The following is a 25,312-nucleotide window of genomic DNA, read 5'->3' as shown; positions in this document are numbered from 1 at the left end:
AAGCAGAGCCACAGAGAGAGAAATCTATCTGTTGGTTCACTCCTCAGATGCCCTCAACAGCTGGGACTGGTCCATACTGAACCCAGGAGTGTCCTAGTGGGTGGCAAGGAAGGACCCAGGGGCAGAGGCCATCAGCTGCCTCCTTCGACGGTGTGACAGCCGGGACTGGTCCATACTGAACCCAGGAGCGTCCCAGTGGGTGGCAGGGAAGGACCCAGGGGCAGAGGCCATCAGCTGCCTCCTTCGACGGTGTGCACTGGCAGAAATGTGCATCAGACGTGGAGGCAGGATGCCATCCCAGGCTCTCCGACATCGCATGCGTATGCAGCCACAGGCAGCTTGAGCTGCACAGCACTTGCACCATGACACTGTCGATTAGCCAGCCTGAGCGCTTTAACCTGAAAGGCTCAATACTGTTCGTATGATGTTGTGGTAATAAGTATAATTACTTAAGGCTATACTCAGTCCCTATTGATGAGCTGTGGTGCCAATTAGCAGCTCAAAACTTAAGTGGTGTTTACAGATCATGTGAAATTTTAATTGAAACAAAAAGCAAACTATAAGAAAGTAATGATATGGAAGCCACGAAGCCGTGAACACCACTGCAAATGACAATGTTTCAAATGTCCCATATTTATTGTAATAGAAAACAGCCAGTATAAATGGGTCTTTTTTTTTTTTCCAAAGCAATCATTACTTTTTGATTAAGATGTTGGTACACACTGAAAAGCTAAAATACAGTAGAGTAAGCTATAAATGACGTGGAATACTAATGTTTACTGATTGATTTTGAAAATCAGCGTTACAGGGAGAGAGGGAGCGACAGGGGAAGGTCTCCAGCCCTCTGTGTCGCTCAGCAGACAGCCAGGAAGGCTAGCGCCGGGCCAGGCTGACGCCAGGAGCCAGGAGTGTCACCCGGGTCTCCCACACAGGGAGAGAGGCCCAAACTCTCGGGCCATTCTTCGCAGCTTTCCTGGGTGCGTTAGCAGAGATCCAGAGTGAAGCAGCCAGGACGTGAGCTGGTGCCCCTCTGGGATGCCAGCACTACAGGCAGCAATTTCACCCGCTATGCCACACTGCCACCTCTTAATGTCTCATAGGAACAGCCATGTGCTACAAGGCAGACACTCCAAGAGCATACACCATCACTGTCGAAGTCACTGGTCTCAGGCAGCTCTTGCTTCTGCCTTCAGCTGGCTTTTCTTCCAAGCGAGACGCACGATGGCCAAGAGTGGGACCTCGGAAGAGTTCGTGTGCACCGGGCAGCCGGCGGAGGGGGCGCGGTCGCACAGGTGCAAGCCACAGGACTAAGCACTTGGACATGTGGGTGCACAGGGTCACACGCAATGGGCAACGGTGGCGCTTCATGCCCGGGGCATTGGCAGGGGACAGTTTCTCTCAGGGAGTTTTTCTTCTCTTTGGAGGTTGCATCTTTGCCTTCCAACGCCCGGGCAAGCATGTAACTAACTTTCCTTTGATGAGCCAAAGCTTCTTCTTTATCGTTCAACTGAAAGCATAGAAATTGAAAATGCAGCAGTTAGCGAATCACAGAACAGATTCCAAGCAAGGAGTACTGTAGTCTTTTACCAGAACATTCTTTCTTACACCTGTCAACGGATATGAATCAATGAAATGATGCTTGAGCATTGTACTCCACGTTGACGGTTGTTTTTCATTTTTTTTTAAAAGATGCATTTATTTGAAAGGCAGAGTTACAAAGCAAGAGAAATAGGGACGGGGAGAGCAAGAATGAGAACAAGAGAGAAATCACATCCAGGTTTGGTTCACTCCTCAGGTGGCCCCCAACAGCCAGAGCGGGGCCAGTCCCAAGCCAGGAGCCAGAAGCTTCTTCCAGGTCCGCCACGCAGCTGCAGGGCCCACAGACACAGGCCACTCTCCGACGTGTTCCCAGCCACACTAGGCAGGAGCTGGACGGGAAGCGGGGCAGCCAGGATATGAGCGGCTGCTCCGTTACAGGATGCTGGCTGCCAGATGGTGCACTACACAGTCTGTCTCTCCTAAGTTTTTCAAATAAATGCATGGATAAATACTTGGTGTTGTCTCCACTGTACCTAGAGGCATGCCGGAGTGAGCAGTGGGAGTCTCCCCTGCTCCAAGGCAGAGCCTTAGTTCTGCATGGATCTCAGCTGGGAGAAGACACAGCATCCGGGGAGTTCTGGGAGACGAAGGTCACAGTTTTGGAGCGTGATGGCCGATCAGGGCAAGAACATGGAAGGCGAGGATAGACAGCAATGAGCGGAACTCACGGATGAGTTTACCTCCAACCCCTAACCCAGGGAGAGCAGATACTGACCGAATCTACCAGCATCTTGAAGACTTCCTGCGCGTGATGCTGGCCTGTCCTCTGAGAGCTGTTTGCTGAAGGCAGCAGGTCCAGGAGTTTCTGTCCTAAGGTCTTTTGGCTCCTTAGTGATGGAGACCCTAAGACTGAACATGAACATCCCGCTGAGATGGAAAAACGCACTCAGTCATGACGGGGGTGGCAGGGGTCACCTAAGCCACCTCTGAATGTGTTCTCAGGCTGCTGGGACACGTGTGTGCAGGGCTCTGGGTGGCCGGCCAGCCTGAAGGACACCGCAGGCAGCTGAGTGCCACCAAATGGGAGACAGAGAGTGCTGCCCGGCCCTCGCACACAGTGTCTCTTAGCAGCAACAGGCATTGCCCAACAAAGCAGGCCCTGGCACACCCATCCCGGGCACAGTCTATGGGGGAGGGTGGGTCGTGGCACTGAGGCCTTGTACCCTTTATCTCAGCACCCACATCGGCACTGGTTCTAAACCCAGCTACTCCACTTCCCATCTAGCTCCCTGCTCGTGGCCTGGGAAAGCAGTCGAGGACGGCCCAAAGCCTTGGGACCCTGCACCCACGTGGGAGACCCGGGAGAGGCTCCTGGTTCCTGGCTCGGGATAGGCGCAGCTCCAATCATTGTGGCCATTTGGGCAGTGAATCAGCGAACTGAAGATCTTTCTGTTTCTCCTTCACTCTGAAAATCTAACTTTCCGATAAAAATAGATAACTCTTTAAATATATATATTAACAACAACAACAAAAAAACCCAACCTTTTTAAGACCCCAAAACACTGGGTTTGGGGAGTTTCCAGAGAATGGTACCTGTAACCATTACGTGCTGGGTCCCTTCTCTTCCTTTTCTTCTCTCTCCCCTCCCTCCCTCTTCCTCCTCCATCAACACGGACAACCCAACTTCCTTCGGTCAGCAACACGGGACCCCAGAGCCCTGCTCCATCAGCACGCCCTGAACTTGCTGCAGGCTGGCTCGCTCCCCAGGCCCAGCTGAGAGCAGAGCAGCCCACTGCTCTGTTGTCACACCGGAGTCCCACGAGTGGTGTCAGTCACTGCCCCTCGCACCCCAGCTGCCTCGCCCAGCACAATCACCTGCCCTGAGCTGGACAGCAACGTCCTACCGACAGTTTTCATCCAACGGTTATCGCAGAAAACACCCGCATGCATATCGATTCTGCATTTATTTTTAAAAAAATGATTAAAGACGACAGAGCAAGTCAATGGACTCTGAAATTTTCGTGTTAGGAAACACTTAGAGACGGTAAGTTCAGAAGATGAGGATGGGCCGGCGGTGGGCAGTGGAAGTCCGCTGCACGCCCGGGATCCCATATGGGCGCCGGTTCTAATCCCGGCAGCCCCGCTTCCCTTCCAGCTCCCTGCCTGTGGCCCGGGAAAGCAGTCGAGGACAGCCCAAAGCTTTGGGAACCTGCACCCGCGTGGGAGACCTGGAAGAGGCTCCTGGCTTCGGATCGGCATAGTATCGGCCCGTTGCGCTCACTTGGGGGTTCTAATCCCGGCAGCCCCGCTTCCCTTCCAGCTCCCTGCCTGTGGCCCGGGAAAGCAGTCGAGGACAGCCCAAAGCTTTGGGAACCTGCACCCGCGTGGGAGACCTGGAAGAGGCTCCTGGTTTCGGATCGGCATAGTATCGGCCCGTTGCGCTCACTTGGGGAGTGAATCATCGGATGGAAGATCTTCCTCTCTGTCTCTCCTCTCTGTATATCCGCCTTTCCAATGAAAAAAAATAATAAAAATAAATCTTTAAAAAAAAAAAAAGAAGATGATGGATGTCTCCTTGGGAACAAGAAGTGTGAACCACATTGTCTCTTTCGCCCTAACTTCCACTGATGAGCGGCTATTGGATCGCTTTTTTTTTCTTTAATGATTTATTTATTTCCTTGCAAAGTCAGATTTACAGAGAGAAAGAAAGACAGAAAAATCTTCCATCCACTGGCTCATTCACCCAACTGGTCACAACGGCCAGAGCTGTGCTGATCCAAAGCCAGGAGCCAGGAGCCTCTTCTGGGTCTCTCACGCGCGGGTGCAGGGTCCCAAGGTTTTGGGCCGTCCTCGACTGCTTTCCCAGGCCACAGGCAGGGAGCTGGATGGGAAGCAGGCGGCCTATGAACCGGCGCCCATATGGAATCCAAGTGCATGCAAGGCAGGAATTTAAGCCACTGAGCTACCCTGCGGGGCCCTAAACAGATCACTTTTAAAAGATGTCTTTGCTACTTTCTTAGTTTGGGCTTACTATTTTCCTTGCTCCTTCCCTATCAGCCACTTCTCATGCTTTCAGTAAAGCTGTAGGGGTTACATTGATGGCTACCATGGCAACCGCAGAAGGGCGGGGTTTGCCTCCAACCAGACCCAGAACGGACAGTGGAATTCTGGTGGGACCCTCAGACGGTGAGACCCCATTGCACCAATGAGGGGCACAGACCCATATCCCCCGCCAATGGGGGCCGAGGTGACCCCCGTCTCGCCTCCGTGTCAAGGAGAGTTTAAAAAGCCTCTTCCACTGCTCCTCTTCGTGTGCAGCATACTCCTTTACATCTGACTGCTGCACGGGGAAGGGAAGCCCGTGACCGTGGTTCCCTGAAATAAAGGCCATCTGAATGCTTTTCATATATTCGGCTGAGTTATTCTTTCCTGCTGCTCGGCGAGTCTCGAATCTGGCGAGCGGTGAATCTAGCAAACATTTCATTACCGATTCTAAAAGTAACTACATTACTGTCATATACTTACACTACTACTACTGACTACCACTTGAAAAGCAGTACTTAAAAATATGTATTGAAAAAAAAAATAGGTGTTGAGGGCCCAGTGCGATAGCCTAGCAGCTAAAGTCCTCACCTTGTACACCCAGGATCCGATATGGCCACTGGCTCACGTCCCAGCAGCCTCACTTCGCTTCCAGCTCCCTGTTTATGGTCTGGGAAAGCACTTGAGGACAGCTCAAAGCCCTGGGACCCTGCACCCGCGTGGGAGACCCTGAAGAGGCTCCTGGCTTCGGATCGGCATAGCATCGGCCGTTGCGCTCACTTGGGGAGTGAATCATCGGACGCAAGATCTTCCTCTCTGTCTCTCCTCTCTGTATACCCGCCTTTCCAATAATAAAAATAAATCTTTAAAAAAAAAAAAAAGTTGCAGATTCCTAACTTTGAAAAAAAAAAAAACAGATGTATCAATTCTTAAAAGCTTAATTGCTACTATTATAATCAGCTTATTATTTAGGAAGTTCACCTGATTTTCAGGAATTGTGGAGTGAAGATGGATGTGGCATATTACAACACAGAAACACAGTTATTTCTCATGTTTCATATTAAAACATTTCAACTTGCTACACATTTCATTTTGACCCTCTGGGCTGATAAATGGTTTTCAAATAGAACCTAACCTGCATCTTTGAGTGAAATGACATGGAATCTACGGGGGGGGGGGGGGGGGGCCTGATGGAAAAATAGATGCTGAGACGACTTGGCCATTGACGGGGCAGCGACCACGTCCGCCGGCTGACCACACGGGGGCGCTGCTGTACTGCCACTGCATCCCGTGACACCCTCAGGGATTTCATTACATCCACAAACGGTGACTGCTGGACCACCAAAACTAAGCCAAAGCTTACTTCTTCTTCTCTAAGATGATTTCTTTAAAGATTTATTTATTTGTATTGGAAAGTCAGATACACACAGGAGGAGAGACAGAGAGGAAGATCTTCCATCCGATGATTTACTCCCCAAGTGACCACAATGGCCAGAGCTGAGCCAATCCAAAGCCAGGAGCCAGGAGCCTCTTCTGAGTCTCCCACGCAGGTGCAGGGTCCCAAGGCTTTGGGCCGTCCTTAATTGCTTTCCCAGGCCACAAGCAGGGAGCTGGATGAGAAGCAGAGCCACTGGGATTAGAACCAGTGTCCATATGGGATTCTGGTGTGTGCAAAGTGAGGACTTCAGCCACTAGGCTATTGTGCCGGGCCCTCTAAGACAATTTTCTGAAAGTTCCAGCCTAATATATTTTCTCTTTCTGTAAATGTCTCCTCTGGAAGCATACATTTTTAATACATGCTTAATGAATGACAGATACATTTCTGTTGAATTGAAATACCATTACCAATTTTACTTCCTTCTTGGTCATTTTCTTTTTGGAAATTATTGACTAACTTATTCAGAGGTATGAATCGTAGAGGGAGAAAGGTCTTCCCTCTGCTGTTTCACTCCCTAGTGGCCACAGTGGCTGGGGCTGGACCAGGCCAAAGCCGGGAGTCAGGAGATTCTTCCAGGACACCCCCGTGGGTGGCAGGAGCCCAAACACATGGGCCGTCCTCTGATGCTTTTCTGAGGCCATTAGCAGGGAAGTGGATCAGAAGTGGAGCAGCCAGGACATGAACTGGTACCCGCTTGGGATGCTGGCATTGCAGACTGCCGCTTAACCCACTGTGCTGCAGCGCCTTAGCCATTTCCTTTCACAAGGCCTCCTTTGCGAGGTTTTCCGCTAAACGCAAACGTTGTCTAAGTAAAGTGCAAGAACAGCAACACAGAGGCTCTCCCGTTACGCTTGTTGATTTCAGGAACTCATTTCCAAATGTAACATGCGCTGACTCCCTTTTTTCCATAGTTGCTACATTTTTTTTTTTAAGTAATTCACACCTACGTGTGAACTTGAATTACCTCCTTGCACATTGGACCAAACTGGTGTGCTTTGACTGTAACCATTAACAGCACTGACATGACACCTGCTACAGCCATGAAGATGCACAGTTACCGTCCTCTTTAAGGTGCTTCCAACTGATTCGTCTGGCTGCTGTCTGCCACATTTTATCCGTCTGTGTCCATCTCAGGGCCTGGTCGCTTCTTCTCATCAGCTGCTGCTCAAACGCAATCCTGAACGCATCGGCCATCACATACGCTTCTTCTTTACTTTTCCGCAAAAGTTCCAACTGGTTTTGGAAGGAAGGATGGGAGGCATCAGCGGCAAAGCCAGAACAATTCTTGCTGGACAACTGAATCAAGTCCCCCCTGCCTCGCTGCCCTTTGCGCTGGACTCATCCATGTGACTCATGTCGGTGGCTCTCAGAGTTTCCCCGTATGCAGCTCTTGGGCCTCACCCCGCTGGGGGCATCCTGCCCAAATGCCAGGGAAGGAGGACCCAGGGAGAAAGAACGGGGGTGATGCCAAGAGCTACATTCTGATTGGACACCGAAAGGGACAGTAAACGCCGACTCTCAAGGCCTCCCTCCGCTGAGCTGGACTCTGGCACGCCATCCTATGTTGAAGGCTCCGAAGGCTCATGCCGCCTACAGAGGGCGCAACATTTCCACTAATGGTCCATAGACTGCACACGGGTATTTTCAACAAGTTCAGAGTTAAAATGTACTAAAAACAAACAAGCTTCATGAGTTTCGAGACTGCTTTGGTCCCAAAACACTTTTTAAAACAAGATTTATTTCTATTACAAAGTCAGATATACAGAGAGGAGGAGAGACAGAGAGGAAGATCTTCCGTCCAATGATTCACTCCCCAAGTGAGCACAACAGCTGGTGCTGTGCCGATCTGAAGCTGGAAGCCTGAAGCCAGGAGCCTCTTCCGGGTATCCCACGCTGGTGCAGGGTCCCAAGGCTTTGGGCTGTCTTCTGCTGCTTTCCCAGGCCACAAGCAGGGAGCTGGATGGGAAGTGGAGCTTCCGGGATTAGAACCAGTGCCCATAAGGGATCCTGGCATGTTCAAGACCAGGATTTTAGCCGCTAGGCCACAGTGCCAGGTCCCCCAAACTTATGTTTCAATTTTTTAGCCGCAAACTCTTTGAATGCTTTTGCATTTGCAATGAAAGCCCTACTTTGCCGGTAGTTATTGTTGGATTAACTGCATCCCAGGCTCAGGGGAGGATGCTAAACATTCCATGGTGGCCCTGGCACGATGGCTCAGTTGGCTAATCCTCCCTCTTAAGTGCTGACATCCATACAGGCACCAATTTCTGTCTTGGCTGCTCCACTTCCATCCAGAGCCCTGCTGGTGGCCTGGGAAAGCAGTTAAAGATGGCGCAAAGCCCTGTGTGTGGAAGACGCAGAAGAAGCTCCGGGATCCTAGCTTCGGATCAGCTCAGCTCTGGAGAGTGAATCAATGGAAGGAAGATCTTCCTCTCTGTCTCTCCTCCTGTCTGTATATCAGACTTTCCCAGAAAAATAAATAAATCTTCCAAGAAAAAAATCCATGTCTGTTTCCTCTGTTCTCAGGGCATTAGCACTTCCTCAATAAACACATTAGAAAACAGACTTGGTCTACCCAAAGCCGCAGCTGGTAAATGATGGAAGCTGCCAGGTGCACAGGTCACTTTCCTGTCCACTGCTGACCCAGCGGCTCTCACCATCAATGTGCAGGGTTCCTTTTAGGTCCACGAACAGAAAATTTAGAAACACCAACTACAAGGACCAGTGCTGTGGCATCCCATATCTGGGTACCACTCAAGGCCTGGCTGCTCCACGTCTGCTCCAGCTCTCTGCTTACGTGCCTGAGAAAGCAAAGCAGACAGCCCATGTGCTCAGGTCCCCACCACACACATGGAAGACCCAGATGTAATTCCAGACTCGTGACTTCCGGCTGGCCAAGCCGCAGCAATTGCACGGGTGTCTCCCCTTTTTCTCTGTTACTCTTTTCAAAAAAATAAATCTTTTTAAAAAAATGCACATGCACTCTATCCTGAGGTCAATGACCTTACATGGTTTCATAGATGCCACGTGGACAAAATCCGGTGCAGGGGGAAATGCTGAGGGATGCACCTCTAGGTGACAGCCCCTCCAGCCAAGTTCATTATCACAGATGCTCCCACTGAGCCCTGCTGACAGAGAGCAGGGATCACGGCTGGGGCAGTTGCGATGGGGGCAGTACCTCCTGCTTCAGCTGCAGCACCAACTTCCGGCTGGATGCCGCCGTTTGGGCACAAGGACAGGGCCTCCCTCCAGGACCGGGACAAAGGCAGGCTCCGAGGACTGCTAGCTGCAAATCCGAAAGCATTGCTCCATGATGAAGGGCCATGCTGCATTAGCCACGCGCGACAGAGGGGCACCTCACACACACACACACACACACACACACACACCCTTCACTATTCAAGCAAAGAAACCCAAGAAAGGAAAAAGGGAAAGAGAAGAACGCCAGGATCAGGAGTTTGGGGTGCAAGGGGAAATTGGCCACATGAGAGAAACAAACTCACTGTTTGGAATGACAACTTAAAAAAGGAATAGCACCTTCCTTCTTCTCACTCCGAGAGCTTTTCTGTCCGCGGCAGGAACGGAGCCTAACAGTATTTTTAGCACCAACATCCACACTGAAGATTTCCCAAGCGCCCCTGGACCAGCCTGTCCCCCGCCCCAAGAAGGGTGTCAGGCTCAGAAGCGACAGCCCAAGGGGGACTGTCAGGGAGGGTGGAGAGCAGCTTCATTCTCCCACCCAAGGCTCGGCAGCCGTGCATCGTGCTCAAGACATCTGGGTTGACCCACTGTTTTGGAATTACCCGGAAGAGGCTCCCGGCTCCAGCCACTACGGCCATTTGAGCGAAATAGCACATGGAAGATCTTTCTATCTCTCCCTTCTCTCCGTAAATGAATCTGCCTTTCTAATGAAAACAAATATATCTTCAAAAGAAAAGAATGGGCATGAGTAGAGGGACAGAGGGACGCTGGGCAAAGGGCCCAGAACAAAAGGAACAGTTTGTGCCATTCCCCTGCACGGCGGGCCAGCTCGCAGTGATGCGCTGCGTCCAGGACACGCAGGGGAGGAGCTGGGGGACCCCGGGACTGTGATCGCTCATCTGCTCAGCTCGTGTGTGCTGAAATAGTGCTCCAGGGCCGGTCAAGGGGCACAAATATTACTTGCCCAACAAAGTTTTAAAAAGTTACAAATAAAGAAATACGAAAGAAGAAGCCCACTGAAACACACACGTGCCGGTTTGGGAGCAGATGCTGTGGCACAGTGGGTTAAGCTCTGGCTTGCGGTGACTCTGTCCTACGTCAGTGCTCCACTTTGAACCCCAGCTGGTCTGTTTGCTCAGCTTCCTGCTCGCGCATCTGGGAGGGCAGTGCAAAATGACCCCGGATGTTGTGGCCGCTTAGGAAGTAAACCAATGAATAGAAGATATCTTCTCTCTGTTCTCGCTCTCTTGCTCTGCCTTTCAAATAAATAAAGAAATGACAATAAAAGTAAGCAGCCACCACATGCTGAGGCAGGCTAAGCCTCTGCCTACAGGGTCAGCATACCACAGGTCAGCATCCCACAGCAGTCTGGGCTGCTCCACTTCCCATCCAGCTCTCTGTTCATGACCTGCGGAAGCAGCAAAGGCAAGGATGGCTCAATGCCTTGGGACCCTGCACCCACATGGGAGACCCAAAAGAAGCTCCTGGCACCTGGCTTCGGATTGGCTCAGCTCCGGCCGTGGCAGCCACTTGGAGAGTGAACCAGTAGATGGAAGACCACTGTGTCTGTCCTTTTCTATGTGAATCTGAACTTCAAATTAAAGGAAAGAAAAATTTTATTTTATTTATTATATTTTTGTTAAAGCTCTATTTATTTTTATTGGAAAGTCAGATATATACAGAGAGGAGGAGGGGCAGATCTTCTATCCAATGATTCACTCCCCAAGTAGCTGCCACGGCCGGAGCTGAGTCAATCTGAAGCCAGGAGCCAGGAACTTCTTCCAGGTCTCCCACACGGGTGCAGGGTCCCAAGGCCTTGGGCCATCCTCGACTGCCTTCCCAGGCCACAAGCAGGGAGCTGGATGGGAAGTGGAGCCGCTGGGATACAAATCGGCACCCATATGGGATCCCAGGGCATTCAAGACAAGGACTCTAGCCACTAGGCTACCTCACCGGGCCTGAACTTCAGTATTTACAGTTGCTTTTTTTGCCATTTCACAGTGAGTGTGGTGGGCCTCTCTCCCTCCACTGCCACATTGCTAAAAAAATACATTTAGTTTTGTTTTTCTTTATTTGAGCGATAAAGAGTGAATTTTCCACCCACAAGTTCTCTCTCCACAAACACCTGTAACAGGCAGGGATGGCCCAAGCTGAAGTCAGGAGTTCAAAGTCCTACTCGAGTCTGAGTGCCAGGCACGGCCATCAACATGGGCTCCCAGGAAGCTAGATGGCCAACAGACCTGGCACTCCAACCCGGACACTCCCATATGGGACGGGGGCCTTTTAGCCCCCACCCCAAACGCCTACCCCTATTTCCTGCAAGGTTCAGGAGCTTGCGGGTCCTACAGACTCGCACACACAGTGTGCTCACAGGCCAGCAAGGAACAGCACAGAGGCCCCAGCAGGTGTGTGTCCATCACAGCCGAGCCCCTCTCCTGGGAAGCCTCCCTGAACCCCGCCCCGCCTCCCTCATCTCCTCCTCTGACCCTGAGGCTAAAAGCTGAGATGAAGGCGAGGCTGACAGTCAGGGACGGAGCAGCCGGGAGCCCCAACACAACAAGGGCACGATGCTGCGGACGCAGGAGACACACGGAACAGAAAGTGGCCAGCCAAGGGCTGCCACGCACGGAGGGCACGGCCAAAGCAAGGTGCCAGGGGAGAGAGAAGGGAGGCAGGCCAGTCGCTCAGCAGGCACGCACGCTTCCTACCTCCAGCGTGGAAACCTCCGCGGAGCCAGCGGTGTGCAGGCTCTCCTGGGCCACCTGCTGCTGTGTGACGTCCAGCACGGACAGGGCTTCCAAACACCGCCGGTTCAAAGCTAGGGCAGGCCACACCAGTACGTGTCAGTCACAGGTCGGTCCCCTGCCTCGCCTCGTCTAGTGAAGCCAACGTTCTACACCCAGTCCTTACCAGCGAGGCGCACGCCACGGTCTTATGACGTCTAGACAGAGGCCATCGGATGGAACGTGGGCGACGCAGGAGACCATCCCTGTGAGATGCCAGCTAAGCTGACCCCCGTCTCTCACGCGGAAGCCCCCTAACTCCGCTGGGCAGGGCTGCCGAGTGCGGTGCAGACACCCACCGGCCCACCCCCGGCCTCGCCTCCTTCGAGCTACCGTCTAGTTCCCACTAAGAAGGGAAGGGAGGATTGACATCTACTCCTAAAATCGTTACGCCAGAGTACAATGAAGGCGCGTGGAAAGTTGGGATGAAATGGAAAGGGGCATTTATGGGGCCAACACATTGTCTCAACTGGCTAATCCTCCACCTCAAATGACTAACCCCACATGGGTCTCCTTCTTTCAAATAAACGAATAAAACCTTGGATTTTAAAAATTATTTATTTTATGTTATTTTTATACTAAAACCTTAGACTTAAGGAGATCCCTGTGCAGTGCTTTCTTAGTGTGAATTGTCACGAGTTTTTTGAAGAGATGTCCTATCTACTTAGTTCCTCAAACATCAGGTGCTGCGCCAGTCGAGACTGCGAAGAAATTGCTTCGTGGGTATCAGGTTTGACCTTGGGGACAAAGGGACAAAGGGGACAGAGATGGCCCACTTACCCGCTCACTCCCCAAATGGCCGCAACTGCCAGTTACTGGGCCCAGGCTAAAGCCAGGAGCGTCCTCTGGGTCTCCCATGTGGCTGCAGGGGCCCAAGCACTCGAGTCACCCTCTGTTGAGATCCCAGGCCTGTTAGCAGGGAGCTGGATTGGCAGTGGGGCAGCTGGGACTGGGGGCAGTGCCCATAGGAGACTCCGCCATTTCAGGTAATGATCTCCACTACGCCAGCATACAGGCCGCTTAATTTCAAAAAATTGGAAGGATGCATTCCTTCATTCCACTATCTCTGGTCTCTGTCAATATGTGTAGATTCTTCTTTTAAAGTTTGATTTAGGGCCCTAGTGGCTAAATTCCTCGCCCCAAATGCCCAGGATCCCATATGGGCACCGGTTCTAATCCCAGCAGCTCCACTTCCCGTCCAGCTTCCTGCTTGTGGTCTGGGAAAACAGCAGAGGACAGCCCAAAGCCCTGGGACCCTGATCTCGTGTGGGAGACCTGGAGGAGGTTCCTGGCTCCTGGCTTCAGATTGGCTCACCTCCAGCCGTTGCGGCCACTTGGGGAGTGAATCATCAGAGGGAAGATCTTCCTCTCCGTCTCTCTTCCTGTATGTATATCTGACTTTCCAATAAAAATAAATAAATATTTTTTAAAAATTGATTTAATTAATTGAAGAGAGAGATGGAGAGAGTGAGAGAGAAATCTAACTGTTCACTCCCCAAATGCCTCTTGCTGTCTGAACTGGTCCAGGTCAGAGCCAGAAGGCCTGACCTGCTCCCGGACGCCCATGTGGGGGACAGGGACTTCTTGAGCCAGTACCACTGCCTCCCAGGGTGCAGGGCCGCAGGACGCTGGATCAGAAGTGGGGTTCAAGCTGGAACTTGAACTTGACCCTCTAGTACGGAATGTTAACCACAGAGCCATAACACCTGTGCCAATGCGTGCGTCCTGAAGCACAGGGCAGTCACATAAAACTGATCTTTCACTATATTTTTGAAAGAACCATCAAAATACCACTTTTTGCTTACCTGCATTTTCAGACTTTAGCATTTTGATTTCTTGTGTTTTCAGCTTCAAATTTTCTGTAAGGACTGCATTTTCATAGTTTAATCTGGAAAAAAAATACCTTCAAAGAGTTAAAACAATGCTTCTTCATTAGGTACTGTCTTTATTTCCACAAACAAAACATGCATACATAAACACAATTTTCCCTAAGTATTTTTAAAAGTTTATTTATTTATGTATATGAAAAGCAAAGCAACAGAGAAAGGGAGAGAGAGACCCACTACCCACTGGTTCACCACCCACATGGGCACAACGGCCTGGTCTGAGCCAAGCTGTAGCCAGGAGCCTGGTACCCCATCCACATCTCCCACAAGGCTGGCTGGCACCCCCACACTTGGCCCATCTTCTGCCAATTCCTCAGGCACATTAGCAGGGAGTGGGATCCGAAGTGGAGCAGCGGGGACTTGAACTGGTCTTTGGCTATGGAATGCCAGTGTCACAAGGAGTGGCTTAACCTGGCTTAACCCTGCAGTCCCTTCCTCCTCCAAAATATTCAACACTTGAGATGCATCACAGTGTTAAAATAAACTAATTGAAAGGACTAGGATGTTTAACATAATCTTACCCCCTTGGTTTACTTAGTTCTCAGCAGAACCACCCATTTTTTTTTTTAAAGATTTATTTTTATTATTTTTTTTCATTGGAAAGGCGGACATACAGAGAGGAGAGACAGAGAGGAAGATCTTCCGTCCGATGATTCACTCCCCAAGTGAGCCGCAACGGGCCGATACTATGCCGATCGGAAGCCAGGAGCCTCTTCCAGGTCTCCCACGCGGGTGCAGGTTCCCAAAGCTTTGGGCCATCCTCGACTGCCTTCCCAGGCCACAGGCAGGGAGCTGGAAGGGAAGCGGGGCTGCCGGGATTAGAACCGGCGCCCATATGGGATCCCGGGCGTGCAAGGTGAGGACCTTTAACCACTTGCGCCACCGCGCCGGGCCCAGAACCACCCATTTTGGACCCATTCCTTTTTCCTGAAGTTCTAACCCAAGTTAATAACCATGCCAACACCACTTGCAAGCTCGGGACACCTTCAGACACTTGCACGGAAAGATGCACAGGCCCACATCTTAATACTGGATTCTGAGAAACAGGATGGAGCAAGGCGGGCTCAGGGAGCAGAATGCACGGAGTGCCCCAGAGGGGGATGCTGATGGCGACGGAGACTGCTGTGTAGTCAGCAGGGGAATGTGGGTGATTTTGGTACCTTCTGCAGGGAGCCTGCAACTTCCCCAGCAAGATAAAGTCAGCTCTTTAGTGGGAAGAAGGACAGAGACACACAACCTACAGCCAAGTTCCCAGAAGCATTATCCCAAACAGCCAAGAGGTAGAATTAGCCCAACTGATGAAAGGGTAAACCAAATGGGTCTACTCATGCAACAAAAGTTAGTCTAGAGGGCCCGGTGCGGTGGCGCAGTGGTTACGGTCCTCGCCTTGCACTCCTGGGTTCCATATGGGCGCCGGTTCTAATCCCAGCAGCCCCACTTCCCATCCAGCTCCCTGCCTGTGGCCCAGGAAAGCAGTCGAGGATGGCCCAAAGCTTTGGGACCCTGCACCTGCGTGGGAGACCCGGGAGGAGCTCCTTACTCCTGGCTTTGGATCGGCTCAGAAAGAGAGAGAGAGGCAGGAAGGGAGGCATGGAGTGGGGGGAGAGAGAGAAAGAAAGAGGAAGGAAGGAAGGAAAAAAGGAAGGAAGGAAGGAAAAAAGAAGAATGCAATTAACACAAAAAGCAAACTACAGCATTGGCAAATGATAACGGGTTTTACCATATTTACCATTCATTAGTTCACAGATGAAAGTGTATGCTAAATTTCAATTATACACGTTTCATGACTTTCAAAGGAAAGTTATAGCAGAAAAATATACAAACCTGTCGTATTTTTGAGTCCAAGATTCCTCTATATTTTTAAGTCTATTATGATCAAATTCTATTTCCCACTGCAAGGCATTTATTTCCTGTAGAAAGAAAACAGTACTTCCATGGTAAAGCATTGTAAAAATTTCATTTTAGGATAAGGTGAATAAGCTACCACCATTAATAATCATTTAGTTTTCTTTACAGGTTTGTTAATTTTTGTTTGAAACGCACATTTTACAGAAAGAGGACGAGAGACCTTCCATGTGCTGGCTCACTCCTGAATGGTCACAACAGCTGGAGCTGAGCCGACCGAAAGCTAGGAGCTTCATCCGAGCCCCACACCTGGATTCAGGGGCCCAAGCCATCCTCCATTGCTTTCCCAGAGCATCAGCTGGCTTGGAACTGGAGTAGCCGGGACACGAACCGGTACTCATTTGGGATGCCGGCACTGCTGGAGCAGGTTTAGACCACATGCCACAGTGTTAATCCCAATAATCATTTAATTATTTCACAGAGACATTTAAAAGAGAAAAAAATTACTGTTCAAAAAAAACCTATGACGTTCAGGTGCAGAGAGGACCAGCTGCTTCTTTGGCACTCAAAAAAGCTTTGTCTGTGCTCACTTCCTGATTGGCTTCAAGATGGGCTAGACTGAAGGTCTATTTGTTCAGGATTTACCCCGGTGTCATGCTGCAAACAAAATTCACCCCTGAGAGTCCTGGCGCCTAACAGGCACAGGAAAGGAACCATCTAGAATGATCCCAAACTAGGTTGGTGGTGCTAACGCAGTGGGGCAGGAAGAATAAACAAGAGAGAGTGGAAGTGTGCGTTGGAAGGCCTGCTACTTCCACGAAATGGGGAAAGCTGGATTCTTTGCCAGTGTGGGCTTCTGCTGAGGCTCCCAAGGAGAAGGCAGGGAGATGGACACGCAGACACGCTGCTAAGAGACTCCTGTTTCAAAAGCATGGCGAGTTTATGCAAACCCCATCTCAAGCTTAGTGACAAATACCTTCTCCAAGGATCTCTTTTGTTCCACAGTTTTCTGGAGTGCTGCCTGGGTATGACTTGTGGCTTTGCCCAGTATTGCCTACAGAAAATAAAAATACCATCAGTGTGGATTAAATGTCCCATGCAAGGCAATACTCAAATTTCCTACTTTTTTTCTTTTAAGATGTTTCTTTTCTTTCCTTTTATTTTTTTTAAAGATTTATTTATTTATATTGGAAAGTCAGATATACAGAGAGGAGGAGAGACAGAGAGGAAGATCTTCCATCCGATGATTCACTCCCCAAGTGATCGCAATGGCCGGTGCTATGCCGATCCAAAGCCAGGAGCCAGGAGCTCCTCTGGGTCTCCCACGCGGGTGCAGGGTCCCAAGGCTTTGGGTCGTCCTCAATTGCTTTCCCAGGCCACAAGCAGGGAGCTGGATGGGAAGCGGGGCCGCCAGAACATGAACTGGTGCCCATATGGGATCCAGACACGTTCTAGGCTAGGACTTTAGCCGCTAGATCATGCTGGCGGGCCCATCTTTCCTTTTATTTTAAACCAGACAGAGAGGCCAACATCTTTCATCCCACTGGTTTGCCCCCAAATGCCCACAGCAACCCGGCCTGGGCCACAGCCAGGAAGCCAGAACTCACTCCGGGTCTTCCACATGGGTGTCAGGGACCCAAGGACTCAAACCGTCACGTGCTGCCACCCAGGGTAAGTGTTAACAGGAAGCTGGAATCGGAAGTGGAGCCAGAGACCAGTGCTGTAGCACAGCAGGTTAAACCACCATTCACAATGCCAGCATCACTATCAACAGTGCTGGTTCAACTCTCAGCTGCTCCACTTCCCGTCAAGCTCCCTGGACGTGTGCCTGGGAAAGCAGAAGACGGTCCAAGGGCTGGAGTCGCTCCTATCCATATGGGAGACCAAAATGGATATCCTGGCTTCTGGATTTGGCCTGACCCAACCCTGGCTTGTTGCAGCCATTTGGGGAGTGAACCAGCAGATGGAAGATAATTACCCTCTCTTTCTCTCTTTTTCAAATAAATGAAACAAACAAACAAAAAGTAGGGGAGGCAGAAATCAAGCTCAGGACTGTCAATGGGGAAAGCAGGTACTTGATGCCACATGGCAGCCATTGCACCAAATGCCCACACCACACTTTAAAAAAATATATATTTATTTTTATTTGAAAGACAGAGATACAGAGAGAAAGAGGGAGAGAGAGAGAGAGAGAGATCTTCCATCCATTGATCTATTAGTTCACTCCCCAAATGGCCACAATGGCAGATGAGATGATCTGAAGCCAGGAGCCTCTTGCGGGCCTCCCGTGCGGGTGCAGGGCCCCCAGGCTTGGACCGTCCTCTGCTGCTCTCTCAGGCCGTAAGCAAGGAGCTGGATGAGAAGCGGAGCTGCTGACACTCGGGCACCTGTATAGAATGCTCGTGCCACGGGCAAAGGACCAGCCTGTTAAGCCACCATGCCGGTCCTCCTACCCCACATTTATGTTTTAAGGCAGAAAATTAAGCTCCTGTCACAGTGACCCCCGCCTTGTGGGGAATCTGACAATTCCAAAGTCAGTTCTTCGGTTCTTTAATATGGGAGTGAATAAATTTTAAACAAAGAAAATGTTCCCAGCTGTCAAAGTTAAAAAGAAACAGAGTTGGTGCTGTGAAACTTCATCTGGGTCTCTCATGTTTGTGGCAAGGGCCCAAGCGCTAGGGTCATTCATTAGCAGGGAGTTGGCTCAGAAATGGGGCAGCCAGGATATGAACCAGTGCTCCAACGTGGGATGGCAGCTTTGGGTTTTGCAAGCAGAGGTTGGATGAGCTATGCCACAAAGCCAGCCCCATAACACTCCTGTTTTAAAAAGCAAAAACCACATCATGTATTATTGAAAATATAAATAGCTGAACTACAAAAATGACTTCTTACCATGCTCTGAAGGATCTTCAATGCTTCCTCTTTACCTTCGAGTTGTCTTTGGGATGCCTCAAGTTCAGTTTTTAAAATTTCTACTTCCTAAGTACAGGGATAAAATTAGATCTTTCCACAACACGGGCAAACCCGAAGTCATTTCTGGAGTTCATCCACACTTGCCGTTGGCTCATGTGCGAACGCGGCCTGGAATGCCTCTATGCTGGGTGTGCTGGGGTCCATGCAGTGGGTGTGGATGGCACAAAGGTGTGAACAGAACGGCTCCCCTGTTGGCAAGGCCGCAGGGAGCTTCCAGCTGTACGGCAGGGCACGGCGGATGTCTCTCCATCCATCTTAACGCAGTCTCACCCCCTTTTGCATGACACGCTAACCACCCTGCTAAGATTTCTGTCATCTATTGAGGCATTGTTGTTTGCCCGTGGGAGATGGGTTTTGCAACCAACGTGAGCTTGAGACTTAATGCTGCATGGGATCATGTTTTGGTGATTGGCCCTTTAATAATTTGCACACAGGAATACAATTAAGCCCATGCCGTTTCTGGACACCTTATTGTGTATCTACCCATTGCCCAGGAATCTGGCTCAGACATGTGGCACGCCTTCTGGGAAATGGATTGGTAAGTATCCTAAAAATTAATGAAAGTGATGGGATGTGAGCTGAAACTGCTAGGGCGATAAATACAGTTACTGTGACCTCAAAGGCTAGCCTGTCCTTGCAGTTTCTTTGGAGCATAGGAAATGTATCTGTTTTAGCCTCTTGCATAATTTTTGCCTAGAGGAATTAAAGGATGCTTTTATTAATATTATAGAGATATCCTTTTAATTATTGTTTGATTGTTTATGCAGTTGTAGAGCCTACAGTTGTAGGGGGGTTTAATATTTGAAACTTTTGGATCTTTATGTTTTCTTCTCTTGTGATGTATTTTTCCAAATAAGTGATGGGCAAATTGTAGAAACAGAAATGTGGTGGGAATGTGTTACTGATTAGCAGGTAATCGCATGTGCCTTGGCCTTGGAGTCCTGGCTGTCGCTCCGTGGCCACTGTTGAAGAATGAACAATGGCTTGCTTTGAAGAATAGGAATACAGTATTTTGCAGAATTATCTTTAGGGGCACCTGCTTAGCCCTGAAGTACAAACAGAGTGACCAAATGCCTGTGCATTCCCCCCTGAGTCAGGAAGTAAAAATAGAACAATTAAATGTTTGTGCAGAAGCTTATGATGGGGCTGGGAAAATACAAAAGGTCAGCTTCTTGAGTTGTTACAAAGAAGGCACCAAGTGACTGTGTTTGGGTCTCTTTTTGCCAACACCACACTCACTTTTCAAGCTTTGAACTCGATTGGAGCTGGCCTTCGGCAAGCTACATGAAGCAGGCAAGCCAAATGTCTCTACTTCTGATTATAAATTAATGATATAAATTAATTAATTGAAAAGTAGAGACTCAGAGAGAGAAAGAGAGACACAGAGAGAGAGATCTTCAGTCTACTGGTTTGCTCCTCAAATGGCTACAATGGCCAGAGCTGGGTTGGGCCGATGCCAGAAGCTTCATCCGGGTCTCCCATGGGGGCTGCAGGTGTCCATGAACATCCTCCACGGCTTTCCCAGATGCATTGGCAGGGAGCTGAAGCACGAGCAGAACAGCCTAGCCTCAAACCAGTGCTGTGATGGGATGCCAGCCACTGCAGGAGGCTGCTAACTCCGTCAGTACAGGGCAGGCCCCCAAACCCAAATCGTTTTTTAGCCACCGAGGCCACAAAGCTACTAATTAAAAAAAAAATTTAAGTCACATAAAACAATACATGACCGCTTATACAATTACAACTAGGTACTATTGTGTGTTGAATAATGTTCACCCCCAAAATGTTCTAAGCCCCAATACCGTGAAGGTGACTTTTACAGATGTGTTTAAAATAATTCCATTAATAATAAATTCAGATTAGGCTAAAGAGTTTCACTGATCACAGGTCGGGCAGGCTCAGAGCTGTTGGAGTTTAGAGGAGCCACCTCTGCCCCGCGGCAGGCAGAAGCCAGCTAAGACACAGCTTGACTGGGCTTCAACAGCGCCCGCCTCACCTGTGTGCACGATGGGACTTGGCCAGCCTGCGACTGGTTGAATCTCAACTGCTCTGCCGGGCTGAGCCTCAACTATTGGTACCAAAAGCAGACTCTATCCGGCTTGCAGTTAGCTCTTCTGACCTTGTAGTTACTTACGGGAGGGGCTCTGGGGGCACCATGAGTTTAACTCAAAGCCAGGAGCCAGGTGCTTCCTCTGAGTCTCCCAAGCAGGTGCAGGGTCCCAAAGCTTGGAGCCACCCTCTACTGCTTGCTTTCCCAGGCCACAAACAGGAAGCTGGATGGGAAGTGGAGCAGCCCGGATACACACTGGGATGCTGGCAATTGTAGACTGAGGCTCTGGGATTTCCATTCTTTTCCCCTCTCCCTCCAAATCCCCTCTCGCCACTGATTTTCCCTACGTTAGTACAATAGTGTAGTCCTTAAAAAAAAACAGCCACAAGCCTATCGTTATGCTATTTAAGTGCATCCTGACATTGTAGGCACGGCCAATGGGAGAGCCCAGCATCCTACTGTCAGGACATATTCAACAGTTTCATTGCGGGTCCATCTCCAGTCTGCAAGTAGAGATGCACCCTGCCCTGCGCCCTCACATCTCAATATGATAGTCTTGATTATGCAGTTCCTCTAGATGACCATATGTACATGCGTGTTTACCCATATATCTGTTGAGCTTGTATTTTTTTAAGATTTATTTTATTTTCATTACAAAGTCCGATATAGAGAGGAGGAGAGACAGAGGAGAAGATCTTCTGTCTGACGATTCATTCCCCAAGTGACCGCAACGGCCGGTGCTGCGCTGATCCAAAGCCAGGAGCCAGGAACTTCTAGGTCTCCCACACAGGTGCAGGATCCCAAAGCTTTGCTTTCCCAGGCCACCAGCAGGGAGCTGGATGGGAAGCGGGGCCACTGGGATTAGAACCAGTGCCCATATGGGATCCCAGCGCATTCAAGGCAAGGACTTTAGCCACTAAGCCACAGTGCCGGGTCCTTGAGCTTGTATTCTGCATGAAACTTGCCTTATATGAGAGAGAACCACGATATGTGCCCTTTGGGGACTGAGTTATTCCAGTGAGCCACTCACGTTCTCATTAAAATGAAGGGAACATGGACACGGACACCCAGGGAAGGAAGTCGTGCGGGTGATAGTAACAGAGGCACAGCGGGTCACCACAGGTACCACGGCGCTCACCGGAGCCAAGCAAGGGGCAAAGGAGGCGGAGGTGGCCTTCCCAGCCGCCTACAGGGCCGCTCACAGACTCCTGGCTGTCAAGGCCTGAGGACATGCAGCTTCCACAGCACACTCTGTCTGCCCTCCCAGGGGTGCCCCTCAGGGCAGCTCCTGTTCCCTGGGCCACCTGGGAGCCGCCCCCCATCCGCTGACCTCAAGGGCTTGGAGTCAGGCCATTTCAAAGCCAGGGGAGGCAGATTAGAGACCTAAGGGCAGGAGACCTGGGGGACATCCTAAAGGGTCCTTGTAAGAAATGAAGATGGGGCCTGTGTTGGGGCACAGAGGAGTAAACCCCCTCCATGCCCGCCGCTGGCCACGTGCACATGGGTTTGAATTCTGGCCACTTCCCACATGATTCGGCTTGCTACTTCAGTGCTTAGGAAAGCACGGGATGATGGCTCAAGTGCTTGGGCCCTTGCCAGCCCATGTAGGAGACCCAGAAGAAGCTCTGGACTTTGGCTTAATCCAGCTCTAGCCATTGTAGCCACTGGGGTGTGGACAAGCAGAGATCTTTCTGTTTCTCCCCGTTCTGTAACTCTGCCTGTCAAATTAACTAATTAACTTTACAAAATGAAGATGGGAAGCAGAGAAGGCCAACTGACAACCATGTGCTGTGCCCAGCATAATAGTGTAGTGGTTAAAGTCCTCGCCTTGAATGTGCCCCGGATCCCATATGGGCACCGGTTCTAATCCCAGCGGCTCCATTTCCCATCCAGCTCCCTGCTTGTGGCCTGGGAAAGCAGTCGGGGAAGACCTGGAAGAAGTTCCTGGCTTCAAATTGGCCCAGTTTCAGCAGTTGTGGCCACTTGGGGAGTGAACCATCAGACGGAGGATCTTCTCTGTCTCTCCTCCTCTCTGTATATCTCCCTTTCCAATAAAAATTAATAAATCTTAAAAAAAAAAAAACCCATGTGCTTTAGACTGTGGTTCTCCAGGAAGACCTGGAAAGCCAGCATTTACCTTCTATTTCATACTGGCATCTAAGCAGCATATTTTATTCCCATGAGAGTTTTAATAATACCTACCTGTAAAGTTTCAAGGAGACGCTGCCTTAACTCTTCACGTGACAGCTCTGAATTAGTGTCTGTTAGAGAAAAATAAAAACAAAAACTTGAGCCTTTTCATTTGTTAAATATAGGACAAACTGTCAAAATATCTTTTTTTTTTTAAAAAAGCAAATATATTTTCTCTTAAATTGCAAAAAGAAAATAATAGTAGGACTGGGCGTTTGGCATAGAGGTGAATCAATACTGAGACTCTTGGCCCTGCTCTCAGGTTCCAAGTTCATGTTCAAGAGGATCTGAGACACAGCAGGTGATGGAGCAGGGATCGGGTCTCTGTGTCCCACACGCGACCTCTGAATGCAATTCCTGGTCCACAGCTCCTGCCAGAGTCAGCCCCAGCCATCCTGAGCATGTGGGAAGAGAGGCAGCAGATAGAAGTTCTGCTTCTCTCCATCTCTGGCTCTCAGATTTAAAAAAAGAAGGGGGAAGAGCGCAAGTTGTGATGCGTTCAATTAAGCTTCTACTTGGGATATTGGCAGTCCATAGTGGAACGCAGGTTCAAGTCCTAACTGCTCTGCTTCCAACACAGTTTCCTGCCAACGTGCCTGGGAAGACAGTGGAAGAGGGCTTCACTGCTTGGATCCCTGCCCCCACCGTGGGAGACCTGGGTGGAATTCTTGCTTCTCGGCTGCAGCTGGGCCCAGCCTGGCCATGGTGGCCATTTGTAGAGTGGATCATTGGATGCACTATCTGTCTTTCCAATTTCATAATTCACTCTGCCTTTTAAATAAATCATTTTTTAAAAAGCGTTGTGATGATTCAAATATAATAAACATATATAGCTAAAACATTTCAGAAATAAGACACATACTTTGAAAAAAAAAAGTTTTGAAAAACACTGAGGTAAAACTGAATGTTAGGGCCCAGTGCCAATGCCTAACAGCTAAAGTCCTTGCCTTGCACACACCAGGATCCCATAAGGGTACTAGTTCCTGTCCCGGCTGCTCCACTTCCCTTCCAGCTCCCTTCTTGTGGCCTTGGGAAAGCAGTCAAGGACATCCCAAGGCCTTGGGACCCTGCTCCCGCGTGTGGGAGACCCGGAAGAAGCTCCTGGCTTCTGATATTGGATTGCCTCAGCTCTGGCCATTGCAGTCACTTGAGGAGTGAATCAACAGACAGAAGATCTTCCTTTCTGTCTCTCCTCTGTATATCTGACTTTGCAATAAAAATAAATAAATCTTAAAAAATAAAAAGAATTACAAATCCACAGCTAACGGGCCTTTGCCTGCATTTTTCCACATTATTTCCAGAACCTACACTTTGTGCCTGGCATTGACAAAACAGAAATAATAATATTAATAAAAGATAATAGAAATATACAAAAAGCAAGGTAGGTCGTTGCTCGCTGATGTCACCAGCTAGTAGCCATCACCGCATTTCACAGCATGCACCATGCGCGCATGGAATAAACAGTGGCCACAGCTGGACTGCCACCAACCCGGAGGGGTGCATGACTGCACGGCACGGCTTTCTACAGTCCACTTTGGGGAGTCAGAAGTGCACTGACAAGAGGCCCAGAAGAGAAGGAGGAGGGAAGGGAGAGGAGAAATTGAAGGGGGCAGGAAGGAGAGGAAGGGCAAGGAAGACGGAGGAAGGAGGAGGAGAGAGGAGCCGGGCTCTCACCAGTGCTGCTGTGTGCTCTGCTACCCGAGTTTCCGGGCCCAGGAGGCAAGGTGTCGGACAAGCTCCTCTGCTTGGGAAACTGAAAGATGGATCCGCTTCGTTCCTGCCCCCTTCTCGGAAACGGCGGAGGGCTACAGTGCCTTTCGTCGGCTCTGTCCCCAGCCGTGCAGAACCGCGAACCTGCCGCTTCGTAAATGCCACCAGGTCTCCTTCCCAGGCCATACCCGAGATCGCCTGCCGACATGTCATCTTCGTCCCTGTCCCAGGCCGGCACCTCCGACTCACTCAGGGCCCTCCCCAGCTTGCTCATGGGCCAGCTGCGTCCTGCGCAGAAGGAAAACACGCTTCTGTGGGGGGGAGAAAAGCACATCAAAGGGGCTAAACTTCCACCTGTGGCACTGGCATCCCCTATGGGCGGTAATTCGAGTCCCGGCTACCGTCCTTCTGATCCAACTCCCTGCTTATGGCCTAGGAAAGCAGTGACAGATGACTCAAGTCCTTGGGGGCTCTGCATCACCCCTGGGACACCTGGAAGAAGCTACTGTCTCCTGGCTTTGGACAGTCTTAGCTCCAGCCGTGCCATCATTTGGAATCAGCAAATCCCCGGAGACAGAACCCTCGCTGTGTCAGTCCACTATAGACCCCCACTGGAAACAGCTCGCCTGGCCGCGTCCCTGCGGCACTAGGAGAGGGA

At 50.2% G+C, this 25,312-nt stretch overlaps 1 protein-coding gene across 1 annotated transcript; it reads right to left on the bottom strand.

Annotated features, from left to right (window-relative positions):
* Positions 1-692: 692 nt before the first annotated feature.
* On the bottom strand, positions 693-24,938 carry CCDC125 (coiled-coil domain containing 125). The gene is made up of 11 exons (XM_040979086.1): positions 24,843-24,938; positions 22,957-23,015; positions 18,627-18,713; positions 16,711-16,788; positions 15,714-15,799; positions 13,809-13,891; positions 11,929-12,038; positions 9,198-9,305; positions 7,078-7,252; positions 2,315-2,442; positions 693-1,507 (listed from the first exon to the last, which is right to left on the bottom strand). The coding sequence occupies exons 1-11, from the start codon at positions 24,865-24,867 to the stop codon at positions 1,190-1,192; spliced, it is 1,257 nt and encodes a 418-aa protein (XP_040835020.1). The 5' UTR covers positions 24,868-24,938; the 3' UTR covers positions 693-1,189.
* Positions 24,939-25,312: the final 374 nt, after the last annotated feature.

This window comes from Ochotona curzoniae, unplaced genomic scaffold (genome assembly GCF_017591425.1).
Source record: "Ochotona curzoniae isolate NIBS_2020 unplaced genomic scaffold, NIBS_Ocur_1.0 contig_293, whole genome shotgun sequence".
Lineage (NCBI taxonomy): Eukaryota > Metazoa > Chordata > Mammalia > Lagomorpha > Ochotonidae > Ochotona > Ochotona curzoniae.
This window is presented reverse-complemented; position numbering and strand designations above follow the sequence as displayed.